This window comes from Hippocampus comes, unplaced genomic scaffold, assembly GCF_001891065.2.
Source record: "Hippocampus comes isolate QL1 unplaced genomic scaffold, H_comes_QL1_v1.1 scaffold34, whole genome shotgun sequence".
In the NCBI taxonomy this organism is placed as follows: Eukaryota; Metazoa; Chordata; class Actinopteri; order Syngnathiformes; family Syngnathidae; genus Hippocampus; species Hippocampus comes.
Window position 1 is genome coordinate 607,039 of NW_017805008.1, and position 22,795 is coordinate 629,833.

The 22,795-nt window shown below is 40.8% G+C and overlaps 1 protein-coding gene across 2 annotated transcripts in view; it reads left to right on the forward strand.

Moving 5' to 3' along the window:
• The window catches only part of man1a2 (mannosidase, alpha, class 1A, member 2), a 125,344-nt gene that overhangs the window by 91,250 nt on the left and 11,299 nt on the right, over positions 1-22,795 (forward strand). For both annotated transcript variants that reach the window (XM_019860102.1, XM_019860094.1), the window contains 6 exons: positions 8,522-8,616; positions 8,742-8,865; positions 11,467-11,560; positions 17,233-17,348; positions 19,836-20,055; positions 21,509-21,681. In XM_019860102.1, the coding sequence (XP_019715661.1) occupies positions 8,522-8,616; positions 8,742-8,865; positions 11,467-11,560; positions 17,233-17,348; positions 19,836-20,055; positions 21,509-21,681 (822 nt within the window). The remainder of the gene's footprint in view (positions 1-8,521; positions 8,617-8,741; positions 8,866-11,466; positions 11,561-17,232; positions 17,349-19,835; positions 20,056-21,508; positions 21,682-22,795) is intronic.

Genomic DNA, 22,795 nt, shown 5'->3' on the forward strand with positions numbered 1-22,795 from the left:
GGGGGAGAGGAGAAAAAGAGGGGGGGGGGGGGGGGGGAGATAAGATGCAGCTGGAGCCAAGCACTTAGCACAAGGTCTGACCCATCAATGTCTTATCACTGTACGAGGCATAAAAAAAGATTACGTGTGTGCCCCTAAATTTATGATAATAACACTGCGGGGACATATGGTGAGGAACATATCAATAATTCACAATCTAATTAAAACTATCCATTTTATAGAGACGTTTTCTGTTTCGGTAACCTTGACCAGAAAGAATTTAGTTGCAGTGAAAAGTGGAGGAAATTTACAGGTTAAAACCTATATGAACCGAGGGTAGCACTCCTTGTTTTTCGTAGCTATCAAGGCACCGTTTCACGCATACCTGACCAACATTTCGGGAGTCACTGACGCAATCTTCAAACATTGGGAGATCCCCAAAGCCTGAGTTCATTTAATTTTAACTTGATGTAACCCCACAGAAAAAGGGGGGAAAAAAATCCCATGGTGTGAGATCAGTTAAGCGGGAAGCCTATTCGATGGGACCACGACAACCAATCACTGATTCGGGAACCGCTCATCCAGGAATGCACACAAACAATGCGCCCGGGCGCCATCTTGGTGGAAAAATAAAATTGCTGCATGTTAGCTTCAGTTGACAGTTCGGGGACACGGAGATCCTGAAGCATACGGAGATAATTATCACCGCTGACATTCACAGAGTGTCCTTCTCCATCACGGAAGAAGAATGGGCCAATTAAGCCAACGCACCAGACGAGTCACTTGGGCTCCAAGTTCACCTGATTTGGCCTATGTTGCAATATCTTGAGGCGTTTTTGTTTTACATGGACTCGCATAGTATAACTTAATACAGCCCTTACCAAAGTCAGAGTTAGGGGATAGGGTTAGGGGTTAAGGGTTAGGGGTAAGGGGTTAGGGTTAGGGTTCGGGTTCGGGTTAGGGTTAGGGTTAGGATTCGGGGTCAGGGTTAGATTTAGGGGTTAGGGTTATGGTTCGTATTAGGGTTAGGGATTAGGGTGAGGGGTTGGGGTTGAGGGTTAGGGTTAGGGGGAGGGTTAGGGGTTAGTGTTAGGGTTAGGGTTAGGGTCGAGGGTTTTATATATATATATATATATATATATATGTATATATATAGTGTGTGTGTATAAAATTTGTGCGTCCATCGAGCAAACCTACTTTTCACTCTTAGGCTTGTGGTGAAGAGGAGTATATTATCAAAGGAACTGTGATGCATTTTGATACGTTTGAAAATTTTTCAGGGTGAACAAGAACATTCATATTCGTGGGATGTAATGTTGAATACAAACTCATCAACTGATTCATTTTAGAAAAAGGGGAACTACAAGTCAGTCTCAGGCACCGTTAGTCCAGGAGAAAGAGTCCAGTTGGGGCAAAAGATAGCAGAAGCATGGCTTCATTATGAATTAATCAAGATTTTTAGGAGCTGCTGGCAAATTATGCTCTCGTAGATGCCCTACATTCGATGGGCCTGCTATCAACCGAGATTCAACTCTGTTCTATTTTCCTTCTTCCTCTTGGGAGTGTGACGCTTAGTGAACCAGCAGTCATGATTGTTTGGCGGAGCGAACACATATATTCAAGGCTTCACTCACTAATTTCTTTCACATTGACAAGATCAGACACTGTAACCCAAATTCAAAATTGTTTTTCTTCCAGTGCCACCAGAGTCTTTTTCGAACCCTCCTCCCACGTACTGTAGGGCGCAAGGTCATTAAATGGCAAACAATAGATGAGCTGTAGTAGAAGCAGAAGCGGCATGACGGTGACATACTGTACATTAACCACCCCAATCAAGCAAATTCATCCCCTTTCCCCTGCTGGCTCTGTGGATAATACAATTTGCTGGCATCCTTTACATCCACACACTATTAAACTGGCCAAAAAAAAGTGGTGGGGTTGGGGGGTGGAGTTCCAAAGATAATGTATTTTACGTGTTTCTGGGTAAGTCTGGACTGTTGAGTCAGTTTCTTTGAAGTGACTCTTGTTTTAGAACTAGCAATATTTTTGACAATTAAATGATTGCTAATTCATTTCGGGTGTCGCGGTGGTCCAGTGGTTAGTGCGTCGACCTCACAGTGCAGAGGTGCGGGGTTCGATTCTGGCTTTGGCCTGTGCGGGTTTTCTGCGGGTTCTGCGGTTTCTTTCCACATTCCAACATGCATGGCAGGCTGATTGAACACTCTAGTTTGTCCCTAGGTGTGAGTGTGAGCGCAGATGGATGTTTGTCTCTGTGTGCCCTGTGATTGGCTGGCAACCAGTTCAGGGTGTCCCCCGCCTACTGCCCGAACACGGCTGGGATCGGCTCCAGCACCGCCCCCCGTGACCCTTATGAGGACAAAGCAGATCGGAAAATCGATGGATGGATTCATAATTCATTTGGGGATATCGAAAATGCTTGTCATTTATTTTCAAATAAGAGCTTGTTGTTTCGTGCTAATATTGCCGAATATTATGAATATTTGCTTGATATTCACATTACATGATTTGCAGACTGTGATCATTACCATCTTTCACGATATTGCCTCAAAAATGAAAGAACACTGTGTGGACATTAAGACAAGATTAAGATATCCTTTATTTGTCCCACACTGCGGAAATTTGCAGAGGTGCGGGGTTCGATTCGAACTCCGGCCCCCCTGTGTGGAGTTTGCATGTTCTCCCCGGGCCCACGTGGGTTTTCTCCAGGTACACCGGTTTCCTCCCACATTCCAAAAACATGCATGGCAGGCTGATTGAACACTCTAGTTTGTCCCTAGGTGTGAGTGTGAGCGCAGATGGATGTTTGTCTCTGTGTGCCCTGTGATTGGCTGGCAACCAGTTCAGGGTGTCCCCCGCCTACTGCCCGAACACGGCTGGGATCGGCTCCAGCACCGCCCCCCGTGACCCTTATGAGGACAAAGCAGATCGGAAAATCGATGGATGGATTCATAATTCATTTGGGGATATCGAAAATGCTTGTCATTTATTTTCAAATAAGAGCTTGTTGTTTCGTGCTAATATTGCCGAATATTATGAATATTTGCTTGATATTCACATTACATGATTTGCAGACTGTGATCATTACCATCTTTCACGATATTGCCTCAAAAATGAAAGAACACTGTGTGGACATTAAGACAAGATTAAGATATCCTTTATTTGTCCCACACTGCGGAAATTTATAGTGTACAGCAGCAAAATTGGGGGATAGAAAGAAGAAAAAAAACAAAGTGTTTGCATGCACAAAAATAAATGTTTCAGAAGAGAGCTGTACACAGTTCAATATAAGTGCAATATATATATAAGCATATATGCAACTGGTATAAGGTGGCTGTGCTATTTACAATTAATTAAATATATCATTAAACATGCTTGAAAAGATGGATAGTCTCAAAGTTGGAGCATAAAGAGAATAACAGTTTCACCATTTTTGTGTTTTTAGCACTTTTGTGAAACCAAAATACTGAATATCTGAAAAATTAGTGCCAACTTGGAAAAAACAGATTCACACCATCAAAATACACTGAAACCTTTGAAACGTACTTAACACCAAAACCCTTGTTGATCAGTGTGATCAAAGTGAATATTATGAATGAATACAAATTCAAAACATACCAATGAAGTGTAAATTCTTTTAAATCCAGGTTAAAACTTTGCTCTTTACCCACGAGTAAGGTCAAGGACAAGGTTTATCCATATAGCACTTTAAAATACAGGAAATACTGCTCAAAGTGCGGCACATATTAAAAGATGACACTATAGAAAAATTACAATAGATAAAAAAAAATATACAAATTAAAACATTAAGATGCAATTTCCAGCCGAGCTCAGCAGAAATCAATATTTTTAAAAGTTGCAGATGAAGCACAGAATATGTTCAAAGGGCGTGCATTTCAAAATTTGGGTCGTGTGACCGCAAACGCCCTGTCACCTCTGGTTTTTAGCCTCGAACAGGGGCAGGTTAACAATAGCTGGTCACATGACCGCAGGGCTTTTACTGGAGCATGCCAACACAACATTTCAGACATGTAAACAACACCCAGACCATTCAGAGGTTTGAACACAAACAATCACATTTTAAATCGAATCCGAAAAGACACAGGGCGCCAGTTAAGTGACTGCAGCGCAGGAGTAACATGATAAAAATGTCTTCTCCCTGTCAGGTAGAGAGCAGCTACATTCTGAAGCAGCTCCAAGCGAAAAATGGATCAAGGATCCAGGCCATAATACAAGCAATTGCAATAATCCAAATGTGCTGTAATAAATAAAAGCACCCATTCAGGAGGCAATGGGTGCAGAAGTGATGGTTATCTGCTTTTCCAGGTTAAAACAGCTGTGAATCATGCCGCTTTTTTTTTTTTTTTTTTTTTAACACAGGAACTGTGAGGGAACATCAAGGTCAATGGCATTGTCAGGGTCACCAAACACAATAATTTGAGTTTTATTGTCATATAGGTTCAGAAAAGGAACTTCCAGATGATCTTTCATTTACTTCCGTCAAACAGTTTTGGACGGACTGGAGCAAGCCACATGAAGAGATTAAGGTCTTTCAAAGCATTTTTAAAATAATGTTTTCCAAAATCTTTTTCTTCCACTGTACTCATGAGTAATTTTAGGAAGATACTTTTTCTTAACTTGGCTTTTAAATGTCTGGCACACTTTTGTTTGTAAATTGCTTTTTAAATGAAGCACATTGCGTTTCATTGTGTGAAATGCGCTACAGTACAAAAATAATAAGAACAAATTTTATTTGCAATGCACTTTACATTTGGTTCACAGTCTAATGAACAGTAAGCAGAATAGCAGTAAAATCAAACAATGGGTAAAACGAACAAATGAATAAAAAACACACAATTCGATAGATCAAATTAAGTAAAGACAGTGTCATGACATCATCTAGTGAAAAAAAAAAGTTCACTTAGTGACATTATGAAATGCTAACACCCGGCTTAGCTTGGAGCACGCTTAACGGCTAACTGCAAGTTGCCCATGCTGGCAACAGGCACCGTGCAAAACATCCATCCATCCTTTGTCCGAGCCGCTGATTCTCATGAGTCACGGGCGTGCTGGAGGCTATCCCAGTTGTCTTCAGGCAGGAGTCAGAGTATACCCTGAATTGGTTGCCAGCCAATCACAGGGCAACGCACATAGACAAACATCTGTACTCACCATCCCACTGTATGATAATTTAGAGCGGGGGTGTCAAACTCTTTTTTTTGTCGTGGGCCACATTGTAGTTATGGTGTCCCTCGACGGGCCGTTATTGTGAACCCATATAAATGTATTTTGGCCTTATGTTATCACATATACACAGTGGCGGACCCTCAGGGCCAGCAAGGCCTTCTCTGCTGGCCTAAACATTCTCAGAAAAGTACATTTACTTTTCTGTGAAAAAAAAAGTACATTTACTTTTCTGAGAATAACATTAATTTGTTATTTTATTTTCATAAATATGTAAACAAAATTATTCTCTGTATTCTTTACGTCATATTATTTCCACTTAGCCGAGTGGCTTTCAATGTTATTTTAAATAACATTGAAAGCCACTCGATAAATAACTTATTTATTATGGTAGAGTTTTTAACCAATCATATTTCAGCTAGCTTGTGTTGCCAGTTAAATTAAACTTGCTCGATGCCTTCAGATTAAACAGAGCACGCCCCTGTGCGCTGTAAGTGAACGGGCACAGTCAGGTTTCAATAGCCAATCAGCTCACGGGTCTGAGACTCGTGATCTGACTCGTCTGCGTACTAGGGCCAGCTAGAAGGCCTTACGTCGAGACTGGCCGTGCGCGTTCGGTGACTGGATTAGTGCCTTTTCTGTTTCCTGAGAATTGTATCCTGACTTGTTCAATAATGATTAAAAAAAAAAAAAAAAAGATTGGATTAGCGTCTGCTAGAGCTATCACTCGCATTTTAACCCAAAATGGCCGAAGGAGAAGACGTTGATCTGGTTGCAGAACTACTTTGCAAATAATTTTCAAGACGGGCCTTCCACGAAAAGCTGGATATTGTGCAAAGAGGCCGCCCAACTCCTGCGCTAGTTAGACTGTCCCAGCAAGGAAAAGGGTTTGTCCGTCATTTTCAGACCAGCAATTTTGAACGGTACCCGTGGCTCACAGCCTCTGAGAAACGCTGCAAATTGTACTGCTGGGAATGCCTATTGCTTGCAACTGACCGGTGCGTTTAAAAACGTTTGGGGACATTCGCGTAGATCTGCAGCTCGGTGAACAGGCATGCCGGGAGACGGAGCTCCACAATGACAAAATAAAAAAGAAAAAAAATCGGGAAATTAAAATTATACCAGAAACACGACCGGACAAAAACGGCTTTCAGCATTAGCTTCCATGTCGATAGAAAAGGACTTGCTAATGGACCTGAAAACTGTACAACAGAGCCACTGAAGTGTTCCTGAGAAAAGAAAGGAGGATCGACTTTCACCTTCGTGCACGAAAGTTCGTTCAATCTCAGCTGCTCAACATTTTCAGTTATTTGCTGTTGTATCGCTGATTTTCAAAATGCAAATGATCTGTTTATTTTCAAAGAAGAGTTTGTTTTGTTATTGTTTGGTTGGTGTCTTATATGAAACTGCGACATTGCGCAATTTATTGGACAGACTTGTTTGAGATCACACAGCGTAATTTGGGTGGCATTTTATTTCGTATTTTTAAATCATCTTTTTATTTTGGACTATCTGTAAATTTAGTTTCCTGCTCTTAATTGTGAATGCATACTTGATGGTTTTAAATGCTCCTGAAATTAAGTGCTGCTTGACGAGCCTATACAGTATTGTGTTCATGTATGTGACGTCACTGAAGGCCTAAGGTTGAAATGCACGGCCCGCCACTGCATATACACACACCAAATTGATGGTTAACTCATTTTGAATTCAGGCACAGGAAATAGTGTGTTAAAGTATTTATCACTTTATTTGAACGAAGGATTGGTAACAAATGCTTGCAATATCTTATTTCTCAGTGTTAAAAGAGACGACAATATGAAAGAAAGATGAAGTCAACACACATGATTTTCCTTTGCGGGCTACATAAAATGATTTTGCGGGCCAGATCTGCCCCCGGACCTTGAGTTTGACATCTGTGATTTAGAGTTTTCAATTACCCGACCATTCATATTTTTGTAATGTTGGAGGAAACCAGAGTTCCCGGAGAAAACCTACGCAGGCGCAGGGAGGACATGCAAACTCCACACAGGAAGGCTGGAGCTCGGATTTGAACCCACAACCTCTGCACTATGAAGCGAACATGCTAACCAGTCCACCATCATGCTGCCCCATATAAAACAATGTCAGTTTAATTCATTAAAGGATTGTTTGGTGTCCTTAATGATTGAACATGGCTTCAAGGTGATGATGTGTTGTTGTTGTTTTGTGATGGCAATATAAGTCTAAACTGGGCTCTGATGATCGAGCCTCTCCGCTCGGCGAGACGACTCAAGTCGACTGCTCTCAAGAGGACAACTCATGTTAGTTATCGCCTGCGCTGTAATCTTTCATTCACCACCTGTTTGCAGTTTATAGATGATATTGCCGTGTGTAATAGCGGGATTACTGGCCTCTTTTAGGATGGGTTTTCTGATGTGGATTACAGGTCCTCGGTGCCTCTACCTGGAACATGTGTACCATTTCGCTGCCCCTTCCCAAAAGCGCCTTAAAGGGATCATTCCTTGCTTGAAGAAATCCACTTTGGCTGTGATTATGTCAGATCGGCCATGTTGAAATTCCATCTTCACTGTTTGTTACATTTCTAAATCCACTTTCTGGGACTCCACGTGTGTGTGTGTGTGTGTGTGTGTGTGTGTGTGTGTGTGTGTGTGTGTGTGTGTGTGTGTGTGTGTGTGTGTGTGTGTGTGTGTGTGTGTATATGTATATATATGTATACCGGAATATGTGTATGTATATGTATATAACCACATACATATATGTTGATTGCGATCGGTTGAGCAGTCCTAGTTCAGAATGTTACAAATATTTACTGAACAAAGACTTTCCCCAAGAGCAGATGATAGATAAAGAACATAGAGTATCCATTAATATATTATTTCCTATGAGAACATTTGTTCAGAAAAACACAAAACCAATTGTTTTTTTGTTTTCATATCAATATTATGAAAGAAGAAAAAAAAGGTTCACCATGCTTTTTTTGGACAGCAATACTTTCTCATGAAAATTAAGAGGGCCTTTTATTGTACATTAACATTTATACACATGTGAGAATGCATGAATTTTTAAATGTTGTTTAAAACACGTTATACAGTGAAAACATGTTAATGATTGCTCAGGCATTATCATGGGACAGATTAATTAAATTTCCAGCATTTCCCTTTTTTTTTAATTAGCAGTAATTGTATTGAGCTTAATTTACTACAACTGTAAAAGTGTTAGAAAATCATATAAGTCTCACCTTGACACAGCTTTAAAAAATGAATATGAGATTGGGGGAGAAAAACCTGGCTAAAATTCATCTTCATCACGTTTTGATGCACTTTTTGTCTGTCTCCTTTAGATGTTCAAGTTAAAAGCAACGCAGCTTGCAGAGAAGCTGCTCCCTGCCTTCAACACCCCCACGGGGATCCCCTGGGCCATGGTCAATCTGAAGAGGTAAGTGATATCATCAAGGTAAATCAACTGTGTCGATCACATTCCCTCTCAAAACCAGCGTGCGAACAAATTTGACAGGTGAAGTCCCTAGAACAGGTTAAAAATGTCCACATTTCTTCCCTCAGCGGTGTTGGTCGTAATTGGGGTTGGGCGTCGGCTGGCAGCAGCATCTTGGCGGAGTTTGGAACACTGCATATGGAGTTTGTTCACCTCACGTACCTGACAGGAAACCCTGTCTACTACCAGAAGGTAACGCTTACATGTGCACAACTGCAGAGATGGGCACTCCAACCTATTTTGCCGGTCTGTCCTCCGTCCGCAACCTGGGTACCCTTCCTTCATCATCCCTCAGTCCTTTATTCATATAATAGTCGTCCTCCATCCCTGTCCGTCCTCATCCTTTTAAAGCGTTTCTGTCCCAGTTCGAGCATGACGCTGTGGCAGAGAGGCATGGGGCTGGGGCAATTCATACCCTACAAACAAGACAGCACTTACGTTGCTCCATACATTCACATCGCACTGCTATTCCCATCTTGAGTGACGTCTTTTGCAACAACAAGCAAGTATTATCCTAGACAACATTTACATTTCATATACAAAGACTCCTTGAGGATGTCAACGCCGCAGCCGTATTGGATGTGGCAAAGTGAAGCAAATCGTGAATGTGCTTCGTCCTTACAGATGTATCATCAAGCAAAATATGGAATTATTTGTTTTTGATTGTATGATGTTATCCTAGCTCAGTTTTACAATATTTGTCAAATTTATATCTCATATTAAAACCTCATGGAAATATGGCGGATGGGCTGACATATCGCTCCTACTCAGTTCAACAATTATCTGCTATGGAATTGAAAAGAAAAAGGAAATGAATATTGATATTCATTTTAGAGTTTATGGCTTCCATGGAGTCTTGTAGTAAACGCCATAATGCCGCTTTATTGCTGACACAAATGTCGTATGTCCTTTCTCATTTGCCATAAAGTGATGCAACTCTTCATAGAGGCACTCACTACAAAGCTTACGTCACTTCACGAAAGAAACACATCATCCATTAAATACAAAACACATGACATGCCTTTCCACCTGCAAACATTGACGTATTCCTCACGTATTTGTCTGTGTACTGAACCTTATTTTCAGTAACGCCGTGATTGGCTGTTGCAGATAAAACTGGGCATCAATACAATCAAAATGACATCCGTTTCTTTATATTTTTAATGTCTTAGTCTGAGCAGGCACCCTGAGACATCACACAGCCAGCTTTCTTAACCGGCTGGATTGTTCGTTAGTGAAATAGGTGTCCGTAGGCACTTTATATTCTCTGACTGTACACTAGGTGGCAGTGTTGCTATAAAAATACTGTTGAGATGAAATTGCCTTTTAAGAAAATAGTGTTTGGCTACACTTTGGCTTCATTTTGCCCTCACATACTTAACCCAGTTAGGGACGATTAAATGTACGTACGAAAACCCACTTCCGTCCTTGCTTAGCTGTCCTTTTTAAAAAATGTCTCGCCCTGCATCCCTAAAATGGACATACGTCCAGGACGGATCGTTCCATCCGAGGGACGGAATGCCCATCTCTGCACAACTGTATTACTACAACATAGCTGCAGGAAACGAGACGTTGTAGTGCTCAGTACCAACTAGGGCGAAACTTAAATCCTCCCTGACAAGCAGTGCCGTGAAAAACTATTTACCCCTTTCCTGATTTCTGTGTTCTTTGCATATTTATCACACACAGAGGTTTCAGTTTATCAAACCAATTTTAATATCACACAGGGACAACCCAAGGAAATACAAAATGCAGTTTCTAATTGATCATTTCATTTACCAAGTGGGGGAAAATTCAAACTTATCTGGCTCTATGTGAAAAAGTAATTGCCCCCCTTGTTAAATCATGAATTAACTCTGACTAATGACAGTCTTGGGAAAAGCGGGTTAAATTTTACAGGTAACACCCAAACCTCGTTACCGCCGCATTTGTTGAATCAAGAAATCCCATAAATAGAATCTGTCAGACAAAGTGAAGTAGGCCACCAAATCTCAAGAAACCAACACATCACGCCATGATCCGAAGAAATTCAAGAAGAAATTAGAAAAAAAGTTTTTGAGCTCTATCAGTCTAGAAAAAGTTAGTCATTTCCAAGACTCTGGGGTTCCAGTGACCCACTGCATTTTGTATTCTTTCGGTTGTCTCTGTGAGATTAAAATTGGTTTGATGAACTGAAACATTAGTTTGTGTGTGTGTGCGTGTGTGTGTGTGTGTGTGTGTGCGTGCGTGCGTGCGTGTGTGCGTGCGTGCGTGCGTGTGTGTGTGTGAAATAAACATGCCAAGAACACAGAAATCAGGAAGGGAGCAAATACTTAATCAAGGCATGGTAAAAAATGTTTGTCCCTTATGGAGTCGTTTTAATGCATCCTTGACTTTCCTATTAGCCAGGGCTTTAGTGCCATCTTGTCGCATCTTATCCCATTCTTGACAGAGCACAAAAAAACTCTAATTTTGTGAATATTCAGTGAGGCAATGCATAAAGTCAGTTAACTAACAGACTCATGGTTTACTCTTTCTTGACTTTGTTCTTGTTGGAAACCAATGTTCTAAATTTACAAGATACTTACTTTTGTTATTAATAATTCTTTTATTATTTGCTATAGTGTTGAAATTCCAATTAAGTATCTGTTTTGAAATATTGTCAATAAAGTTCTTGATACATAAAAACTTGCACAGCTCAAAAGCAATCCAGAACTTCCAAATTCATTTTAATGTAATAAGAGAAAACAAATGTAAGTTAAATAATGATCTACTGTGAAATAAAATTGATTATCTTATGTATCGCTTTCACAGGTAATGCACATCCGAAAGCTACTAGCCAAAATGGATCGACCCAACGGGCTCTACCCAAACTACCTAAACCCTCGTACAGGTCGCTGGGGCCAACGTGAGTACACTCGATGTATTGTAATATTGACATGTTCTTCTTTTCTTTTTTTAAAAAATAACACAGGCATTAGGTCAGCAAAAAGAAACATTAATTGTCTACGATGAAAGCAAATGGAAGAGATGGGGAACAGTATTCCCACCTTAGTACCGTATTTTCTGCACTATAAGGTGCTTTGGATTATAAGGCGCGCCTTCAACGAATGGCCTATTTTAAAACTGTTTTCATATAAAAGGTGCACTGCATTATAAGGCACATAGAAGTAGGAGTAATAGTGGCTGCGGTTGCGCTATGCATCCACTAGTTGGATGGTGTCAAACATACGGCCCGCGGGCCGAAACCTGCTCCCAAGGAGTTTCGATCAGGCCCGCAGGATAATTTAAAAGTGAAAAAAATGCATAACAGACACGGAATGAATATTTTTAATATGATGCAATGATGGAATATCCGCTAGGGGGCACACTGTTTTGATCAGAGTAGAAGGCGACATTGTTTTGATCAGAGAGGAAGACAACAGCAGTCTCAGTCTGTCACTGAGACAGACCCAACACAGCAGACGGTATCAATACGTCAATGCTTTTTTTATACCGAAACAAAGGAAAGACATGATATTTTGGTTATTTATAGCAGAGTATGGTATAATTTTAATGGTCCGGCCCACTTGACATCTACTGAGGCCGTATGTGGCCCACAATGTGAAATGAGTTTGACACCCCTGCACTAGATGGTGCTACGCTACAGCAATACAATACAATACAATACAATACAGCATTATCAAAACAGAGCCTTCACAACCGCTGTAACAAAGCCTAGAACTGGTCACAATCTCTTTATATTAGGCGCATTGGATTATAGGGCGCACTGTCAGCTTTTGAGAAAATTTCATGCTTTTAGGTGTGCCTTACGGTGTGGAAAATATGATAAAAGTTGTATTTTAGAGAAGTATGATTGAAAGCCAACATCATAAATGGTGAATTAGTCTGTGGTATTTGGCAGCAACAATACAGGTAGGAGGGACAAATTCAGATTTCACACTTGCGGCAATTTCGATTCAGGGCAAGAAGACATTCGTCAAGGAAAACACGGTAATTTTGGCGTTCACAAGTCAGAGCTCACTCCAACCAGATACTCAGTCAATACATCTGTTTTTGTTTTGACCATTTAGTTGAAAGATATCTTTTAATGCTTAACACACACACACACACACAAACACACACACACACACACAAACACACACAAAAAACTGTATACATACTGTATATGCACTACATATATTACATTTTCAATGTGTACATTTTAGTTTTGTACTCTTCAATTATACAGATTGATAAAATGTACATGTTAACTTGGATATCGACCGATGGTTGCTGTTAAACGTGCACTCACGTCAGAAATGTAAGACTCTTTAATTACCAGAATGGCAGGCAACTCCTACCATGCCAACCACTGTCTAGCCATGTGCTGCTTTTTTAGCTTAAGCAAGCTAAACAGTCAACTGTTCTGGGTCATTCAGTAAAACAGTCATTTTTTTCCTCTTTTCTTCACGCACAGTTATGTGTTGTCGGATGTTTCAATTGGGTATGGATCGTAGTTGTTTATGACTGCCACTTTGTCATCGTGTCTTGTCTTTTCCATGGCATTCAAAGTTTCTTTGTACTCTTGTCATTTTTTTAGCACTCAGCACATCAAAAGAGATTGCAAATGTTAATCATGTAGCTCATATTAATTAATTACAGTTGTAATGAGGAAAACAAAAACCCGCAAATGAACACAAGGTGGCCTCCGAGTCGTCTTTCCAATTCATGCATAGCTTAAACTCCAGATTTCAACCTCCAGCATAGCGGGCACGTGATCAAAAAATGTCAGTAGCCTCCTGGCATATTAAAAAGTCATTCACTGCTGTGGGCGTTTATATTCATCAACTGGAATCCAACTTTTGACTGTCACCAGCAAATCTATTTGTTGTTTTTCAGTGGGCGGGTGTGTAAGGGGGTCTCACCCAGCTTTGAAATGAAAGCTTCTTCAAAACTGTTATGATGAACAGAATTTCAAATTCGAATAGAATTCAAAATCAGCACAGCTTTTCAGTTGAAGATAGTCACCTTATCACGTTAATTATGAGGGAGAGAAATGCCAACACATTGGAAGTCATACAAGGCGAAACACCGGACACTCAAACAGCATATCATCACTGGCCTGTGAAAAACACGCCTGTCCATTTTTGTCTTTTTTTTATTTTTTTATTTTTATGTTAATGTGGTATCTACATTTTAGACATAAACAAAGACAAAAATGGACGTGTTTTTCACAGGAGAGCGATGCGATGTACAATATATGTATTGTATAACCAAGTACGTTTGTGTCGCAGTTGTGAGGAAAGATCATTCATGGGGTGAATGGCGAACTCCATGTAAAAAAGCCATACTTGAGCCATGCGTTGAGTCAGTGTTCTTACAGCGTGTTTCTTGACTGTGTATTTATCAATAAAATATTTGCCCTTTCTCAGTCTTGTTTTGTACATTTGGAATCTCAAGTCACTGATCTGCTCAACTCAACATGTTTCTTTTTACAAAAAGCTTGTTTTCTCAGTTTGTCAGAAATCTGTTCTTTGTGAAACCAACCCATGTTTTACTGCTGATCACTCAAGAATGGAAATGAACAGTGTACTTATGTTGCGTCTTATGTTCAGTGTTTGTATTGTCACAGAAAGCAATCTTCTGAGGGTCAAAAGCTGTCAAAATGCTATGATACAGCTGCCAAATGGGGAACGTTTTGAAATTGACCAGCAGTGAATGAGCTAAGCACCATTGGTTTTGTGCTGATTGGAGGGAGAATGAGTGCGACATTTTCACTCCATTCTTCTTTGAATTGCCGATTTCTCACTGTTCATTTCTCCTTTAGACGCAAGCTTGGAATGCACCACTTTTGTATCATGTTGCCTCCAACTGCTGGCAAACTGAGAAACCTGCAGGTTGTGCACTACTCTAAAAGCAAAAGTTCAAAATTGTACTCACAGCAAGCTACCCAGTAAAAGGGTCTGTTTATCGGTGACATGGAGACATGTCCTGGTATACACTGCTGACCTAACCAAAACACATGCAACATATTTTTTGCAGCGCCAGGGTTGTGTCCATTCACAATAAATGGGTTGGTTTATGGTGCACTGTGTTAAGTGCAGTGTGAAAAGGCCTTAACAATGGGGGGGGGGGGGGCCCAAAGGGGGGGGGGGAAAAATGGTGGGAAGGGGTTTTTTTTTTTTTTTTTTTTTTTAACCTTCTGGTTGGCATGTAAACATGCATCGTGACGACAAGGAAAACATGGAAAACTCACATTTTAGTTGAATATTGGTTGAAGGGACTTTTTTCCCCGATTTTGAAAATGAAAAATTTGGAGGCCATTTCGAACCTGAATAGTACTTGCACTGAACTATTGAAACAATTAGTGACAGTGGTTATTTTTCAATCAAATGGCGTCCCAGTTGCTTGTAAGATATTGACAGCAGACATTTATCCTGCTGGACCGTCCAAATGATTAAAGAGAACTTTCTTCTACAATTTCTTAATTGGCTCAGCTATTTTTGGACCCTCTAACTCTGAAAGGCAGCTTCTATGTTCACCTTGTTTTATCTTGAGATCTGTCACATCTTTTTTTCAAACCCGCGGGAGATGTTCCGCCATAGTTTGAGCAAAGCTCCCGAAGCCTCAGGAAACAGGTCAGCGCAAGGCTACAGAGGTGTCTAAGTGCACAGCAAATGACTGACACCTTGTCAGTCACACCCTCTGTCTTTGATTGTTTTTCCTCGGGTGTGTTGGTTTCTTAAAAATCAAATTAGAGGTACCAAATGGGGCAAGAAAGGGATGATTTAAAAAAAAAACAATTTACAAGTCAAATACAGTATACAACTCATGTTTATACTGATAGTTTTCACAAATATGGCAAATAAGTTTTCTTGTTTGTTGGTTTTGTTTAGTTTGCCAACTCCCTCCTTAATGTGTTGGTTGCAGTGTATGAGGTCCATAGGCAGTAGGCAGGCCAGATGCTGCTTGCGAGTCAGCCAACTATTGAGGGCCACTGGCGATTTTCATAAAAATTTATCTTCTCAAAGCCGCATTCGGATATTTGATTTCTTCCATAGTTCACGTTAGATCCCATTACACAGTTACAAGCAGGTCTTAAATACACGGATGATAAGTCGGTGCAGCTCCATAGCTGGGGTTTGATCAGTTGGTGTTAAAGTAGCCCAAGGTTTAGGATACCATGACATCAACGCTAATTTCCGTCCATGTGTTGATGGCACTTCACGTCGTGAGCATTAAATTAGACTATTTTTATTCAATGAAATTATGTAGTTTGGTTGAACATTTTGGTGTGTAAGTAGACTGTGCAATGTTTAATTCTCTTTGTTTTAATTGTGTGTTTTTACACTAAATATCAACTAGTAGTTGTAACATTTTTGTTTTGTCTTTTGTCTTCCATAACATCTTCAGGTGTTATGTTGATGTCCCTTGCGCTTGGCATACGGTTGTGTGGGATCTATCTATCTATTTTTATTAATCAAGGGAAATGTATGTATTTTTTTTTAAAAGATGGTTAATGTAAACAGCACTTGGATAAAAGTGTCTTGGCTTCATGAATTCCATATCAATGGAAAGCGGTAAAGTTAGAGCTACTGATGCTTGTTGTGTTAAGTTAATGAGGTTTTATGGAATGTCTTGAAAGTAAACAAACACGACTTTTCCTTGACTGGATGCTCTGGAAGTGCAGTCACCACAAAGCTCGTTAATTTTGATCGTGGAGTGTCACCAAGTGGTCAAATCACATGCATCACGATAAATGCATCGATTCACTATGGTTGCCCGGACAATTTCCTTTTGTCACATTTAGTACTTCGTTAATATTTAAATGTGATGATTTTAAAAAAGTATTAATTTAGAAAAAAAAAGTTAAGGGTTGAAGATCATACCGGGGCAAGCAAGGCTTTTCATGGAAGATTAAGGAGAATATTTGTGTTTTGTTGTACTGTAATTGTTAGACTGAGGTACTGTTGGCGCTAAAAAGTGACATTTAGTCCATTCTAGGACTATTAGTTGGTATATTTTTAAAGAAACAGTAACAGCCATTTAAAAATACAAAAAAGAAAAAAAATCCCAGGAGGAAGTATTGGAATGAATGAAAAAAAATACTAAACTTCATCCACTGTACAAGACATGTTTGAAGAAAAAGTTTAACAATAATAGTGTCATAATTTCAAAACAAATAACAATTGTTAATGGCTCAACATTAAATTCATAAAACACTCTTGAAACACTCTGACAAGAGCAATACAAAAGGTGTTGCTAATGCACCTCTAATATCATTTGTTGCCTTCTAACAGCTCTCGCAATTGTGGTACTGGAAGTTTTGTCTTTTAGCTCTCTTTGATATGTGAAATGGTTGATTTAAATCATCCAAAATTGCACTGTTGCAATTTTTTATGTCTTCGTCTCATGTTTTTAATATTTCTCCTGTGCATGCTTTTTTTTTTTTTTTTTTTGGTAGGGGCGGGAAAGTCCCGCCGGGAATATGTGAGAGCGGTATCCTAAGTCTGCCGATCGACTTTAAAGGCTTGCTAAAGGCAGGCTTAGAAGAACATCTCAAAATCAGTTGTTTACAGTGTTCTCTGTTGTATACAGATCATACTTCGGTTGGCGGGCTGGGGGACAGCTTTTACGAATACCTACTGAAAGCATGGCTCATGTCAGACAAAACGGACACAGAAGCACGCAAGACGTACGACGATGCCATTGAGGTAAGACTTTATCTCACGTTAGCATGTTCGCAAACTGTCTCTCACCTACTGTTGATGTAGCTCTGGAAATTATTAAAAGTAGCTACAGTGCATCCGTAAAATATTCACAGCATTTTACTTTTTCCACATGTTATAGCCTCATCTCGAAATTGAATAAATTAATTTTTTTCTTCAAAATTTTACACATAACACAACACACATCATGACAATATGAAAGGAGAATTTTTGCAAATGTATTACAAAAACAAAACAAAAAAAACCCCTAAGACATCACTTGTACATAAGTGTTCACAGCCTTACTTTGATGTTGCACAGTTGGCCGTAATTACAGCTAAAGAGTTCAGTCTTTGTCTCATCAGACCAGAGAATTTTCTTTCTGAGGGTCTGAGAGCCCGTCAGGTGCCTTTTGGCAAACTCCGGGTGGGCAGCCATATGCTGTTTAGTAAGAATTGGCTTCCGTCTGGCCACTTTACCAAACAGGCCTGAATAGTGGAGTGCTGCAGAGATTGTTGTCCTGGAAGGTTATCCTCTTTCCACAGAGGACCGCTGGAGCTCTGAGAGAGTAACGTTCGGGTTCTTGGTCACCTCCCGGCTTGATCTATTTAGATGGGTGGCCAGCTCTAGGGAGAGTTCCAGTGGTTTGGAAGTCATAGTGTCACAAAGTGTTATCAGCAGGTTGCAACACAGATAGAGAGAGACTGGAAGAGTCACAGAAATATGTAGAAGTGGATGTCTTTTGGCCACATCCCATGCTCATGACCGCTACATTGTGAACAATGTCCTGAGAAACCAGATAATGAATGCCACTCAACTCCAGGCACGTTTAAGAGAGTTGATAGGCACCCAAGTGTCACATCAGACTATTGAAAACCGTTTACATCAGTGTGATCTGCGTGCTAGATGACCTCCAAAGGTACTTGACCACACCGCCAGGCACAGACAGGCGTCATCGTCTTGCATGGGTCAGGGAGCATTTACACTGGATGAGGGACCAGTGAGCCTCAGTGCTGTCGATTCACATTGAGCAGAAATTATGGCCTCCAACGATGTTGGAGACGTCAACGAGAGCGCTATGCATCAGCCACTGCTGTCACCAGACGGGTTTTGTGTTACAGCGTGGGCAGGTGTGTCCAGTCGGCACAGGACCCCCAACACTTTGTGAATGGTACAGTGATAAACCCATATTACCCGAATAATATTATTTATCCAGTGATTGTGCCCCAACATGTACAAACTAATTTCATCTTGATGGACAACAATGCTCCAGCTCATCGAGGTCGCATCTTCAGGGAACGGCTGATGTAGGCTGGTGTACCTCAAATGGAATTGTTGTAACATTCATTCATTCATTCATTCATCTTCCGAACCGCTTGATCCTCACTAGGGTCGCGGGGGGTGCCGGAGCCTATCCCAGCTGTCTTCGGGCAGTAGGCGGGGGACACCCTGAATCGGTTGCCAGCCAATCGCAGGGCACACAGAGACGAACAACCATCCACGCTCACATTCACACCTAGGGACAACTTACGAGTGTTCAATCAGCCTACCATGCATGTTTTTGGAATGTGGGAGGAAACCGGAGTACCCGGAGAAAACCCACGCAGGCCCGGGGAGAACATGCAAGCTCCACACAGGGAGGCCGGAGCTGGAATTGAACCCGGTACCTCTGCACTGTGAAGTCGACGTGCTAACCACTGGACTACCGGGCCGCCTGTTGTAACATTGTATAGGAATATTGTCACATCTCCTCTGACAAGCGCTACTCGTAGCTTGTGTTCATTGGTGTTTATGTTTGTTGCGGTTGACCGCTGGCTCATGCAAGGTCGGGATGCATAGTGTGTTCAGTATGCGCACACCAGTGATAAAAATCGTCTCTGCCCACATTCACAAACATTTATGTTGAGACACTGACGTTGCTACATGAGAAGGTAAGACTGTAAATGCAAAATGCTCTATAAAGCAGTCATAGTAGTCTTATATTTTTATATTTATGGACCATACGTTTTAGCAGATTAATCAGTAAATGCTATTATTGATTGATAAATGCATAGACATTTGCCTGCTTCATTAAACACATTTAGTAAAGTCATATAAAATTAATTGCAAACAAACTTTTAATTCAAGGCAAAATATGCATATTTCATAACTTGAGTTTATGTCAATCTTTACTTCATATGAAGCACCATTTAACACAACTACTAATCAACATGCATGGCCTTGCCCTTCACTCCCCCCAAGAAAAAAAATAAAATAAAATTGGTGACTAATTGATAAAGTTGTGAGCACTAGCACCAGTGCTAACAGGTGAACATTTAGTATCGAGCTTTGGGTTGTAGTTGCATCGTTGTGCAAACTGTAGTTGCAGTCTGTTATAATTACTTATTCACATAGTTTTAGTTTTACACCAAATTGCGAAGGTTCATTATGAATTTTATATGTGTCACGATATTCAAACATTCAAAACAATTCAAAATGCCTGCCCACCTGCAGGCAATCGAGCGCCACCTGATCCGCAAGTCCAACAGTGGTCTGACATTTATTGGCGAATGGAAGAATGGCCACCTGGAGAGGAAGATGGGCCACCTGGCGTGCTTTGCCGGCGGCATGTTCGCGCTGGGTGCAGATGGCTCGCCCGAAGATAAGGCGGGCCACTGGCTGCAGCTGGGCGCAGAGATCGCACACACCTGCCACGAGTCTTATGACAGGACAGGTGGGCAATGCTACTACAAGCAGTACCAAGTACCATCCATCCATTTTCAGATCCGCTTTATCCTCAAAAGGTTCGCGTGGGGTGCTGGAGCCTCTCCCAGCTGTCTTCAGTAGGCAGGGGAAACCCTGAACCAGTTGCAGGCCAATCGCAGGGCACACACAGACGAACAACGATCCGCGCTCACATTCACACTTCGGGACAATTTAGAGTGCTCTGATGTTTTTGGAATGTGGGAGGAAATACAGATACTGTGAGTTGGACTGTTGGAGACATCTGTAATTTTAATCCTTACCTGTGAGAAATTACCTTCCACAAACCTCATAATAAAGGTTTGGTTCCTGGTCTTTTCGAATATCTGGTAGGCAAACTTCTAAAAACCAACACATTTCTGTCATGTTTTCAGTACAGGTCAGCACTTTACCATGCACAAGTACCCGAGCACTTATAGTAAACAAATATTCTGAAAAGGTCTATTTGTCACAAAAGCGACGATTTATCGTGATGTTGGAAACTTTTACCCCGACGTTACGTCCTTCCAAGCTGCAAAAATGTTGCTGAGTTCGCCTTACCTCACTTGTACGAGTCTATAACAGAGATGAAAAGAATTGTTTCAAACCTTAGTTGCTGTTAGAAATGTGCTCCGACAAGAGAGGTTGGCGTAGCAACAAATTACAGAAAAGAGAAACAGAGCGCGAGAGAGAGAGAAGAGGAGTGTTTGAACGATATCGGAGCTGTTAGCCTGTCAGTACTTGTTTATAGTTTATTTTTATTTTAACTAAGTAAATTTCATTTAGCTTCTTTGCTTAACCACAACAGTTTGTTTTGGAATGGCTGTTGGACGGACAAATACATTTACCGCATTTTTCAATGTCTCTCTGGAGTCCCACCAGTCAAAAATGCATCATGAAAAAGAAAAAAAAACAGACCTGTATAGATCGGTCACATTTTGGGGGAACTTTATTTTACCAAAAAAAAAAAAAAAACACACACAAACACAAACAAAAGTACAGTTCAGACTCACCCAAATTCCCTGTTCCCTAATCGTGGGTGCTTTCAGAAATATCGGATGTAAACTCCTTTCAATTTCTCAAAAATCGACAGTGCGCCTTTTAGTGTTCCATCTCTACTTCGTGGTTCGGTTATGGCAGATTTTCATTTGTGACCATAACTTCATCGAAAGCAGTTTGATCTCACTATTTTAATGGGTTGTGGGTTTGTTTATTGTTTTTTTTCCTTTTTCTCCAATTCAATTTATGAATAGAGCCTGCAGCTCAGTACTTATTCTTTATTTTGCAATTTTAAAAGTTAAACATATGTATGTGCGCGCACACACACACACACACACACACACACACACACACACACTCTATATATGATTTCTGACGGTCAGAAATTCAAACTTAACAATGACAATCAAAATTAATATCAATTTTGATCATCTTTTCCCCTCCAGTGGTCAAGCTGGGCCCCGAGGCCTTCAAGTTCGATAGTGGCCTGGAGGCAGTGGCTGTGAGGCAGAACGAGAAGTACTACATCCTGCGGCCCGAGGTCATCGAAACCTACTGGTACATGTGGAGGTTCACCCATGACCCCAAATACCGCCAGTGGGGCTGGGAAGCAGCACAGGTAACCCTCATACATTTAAAAACTAATGCCATTACTAATGGTAATGATAGTTGCGCCCGCTATATAAATATTGTACAGAGCCCGTGAATTCGCCAAACAGAAGCACGAAGGACTTCTTTATAACTAGAAGAGAAACTTTGTCCAGGCTGGACTCAGGCCGGGGTGAGTGTTTTTGGGGTTACGCTTCGGGACCTGATCGCCTCCTGTTGGGCCTTCCTCAGCCTGGGGTGTTTCATGTTACTCACTGAAACACCTGATGACAGCATCGGTTAAGTACTGAAGACGTATCCCCTGGAACACTTGTTAAGTGTTCCCAGCTCTACTCTACTGTAAGAGGTGTCATTCATTGAATGTCCTTGTATTGGACCTATTAGACTACGGTATTCTTCACTCCACTATTTCAACTACAGGATCAAGTGCATTCTCTTAGTTTGTTCTTACACTTCAAGGATGTTATACATCTCATCCGCCGGCTCTTGAACCTGATTAAATTGCCAGCTATTTTGATTTTCGAAGTTGGATACTTTCTGCTTCACCCCTCCTATTATCCTCAAATATTGCTAACACATTTTTTCCTTGCAGTCAATTTTACCCCTGGGATATTTAGCTCAAGACAGCAGCCAGTTGGCCTGTCCTCTAGCGCCGCCATCAGGTCAAACTTTTCAATTAATGTATCCTTAAAGGTTTTCATACAAATCTTCAGAAATTTTCAGAAAACATTTAATAGCCACAAGAGGATGAAACCTGTTCATTTTGGTGATGAAATTACCTTTCCTGTCGCGCCACCACCGGGGTCAATTATTCCGTTTTTGAGTTCGGGTCTTGAAAATTTTTCATCCAAATATTTTCTAATTTGGGGTTTGCATTCACGACTCTCACCATATTGATGAATGTTGGGAACCTCCTCTCCCCACCTGGCCCCCTGCCTACTTATTTTGAGCTCCTTTTTTTTTTTTTTTTTTTTTGGTCAGATATTTGTCTCACTCATAAAGTCTCCCTCACCCGTCCTCTTTAGTTATCCGCGCTTGGGAGTGACAGTGGCATAGTTCGTTTTTTTGGTGGGGGAGGTGGATTCTTTGTGTGTGTGTGTGTGTGTGTGTGTGTGTGTGTGTGT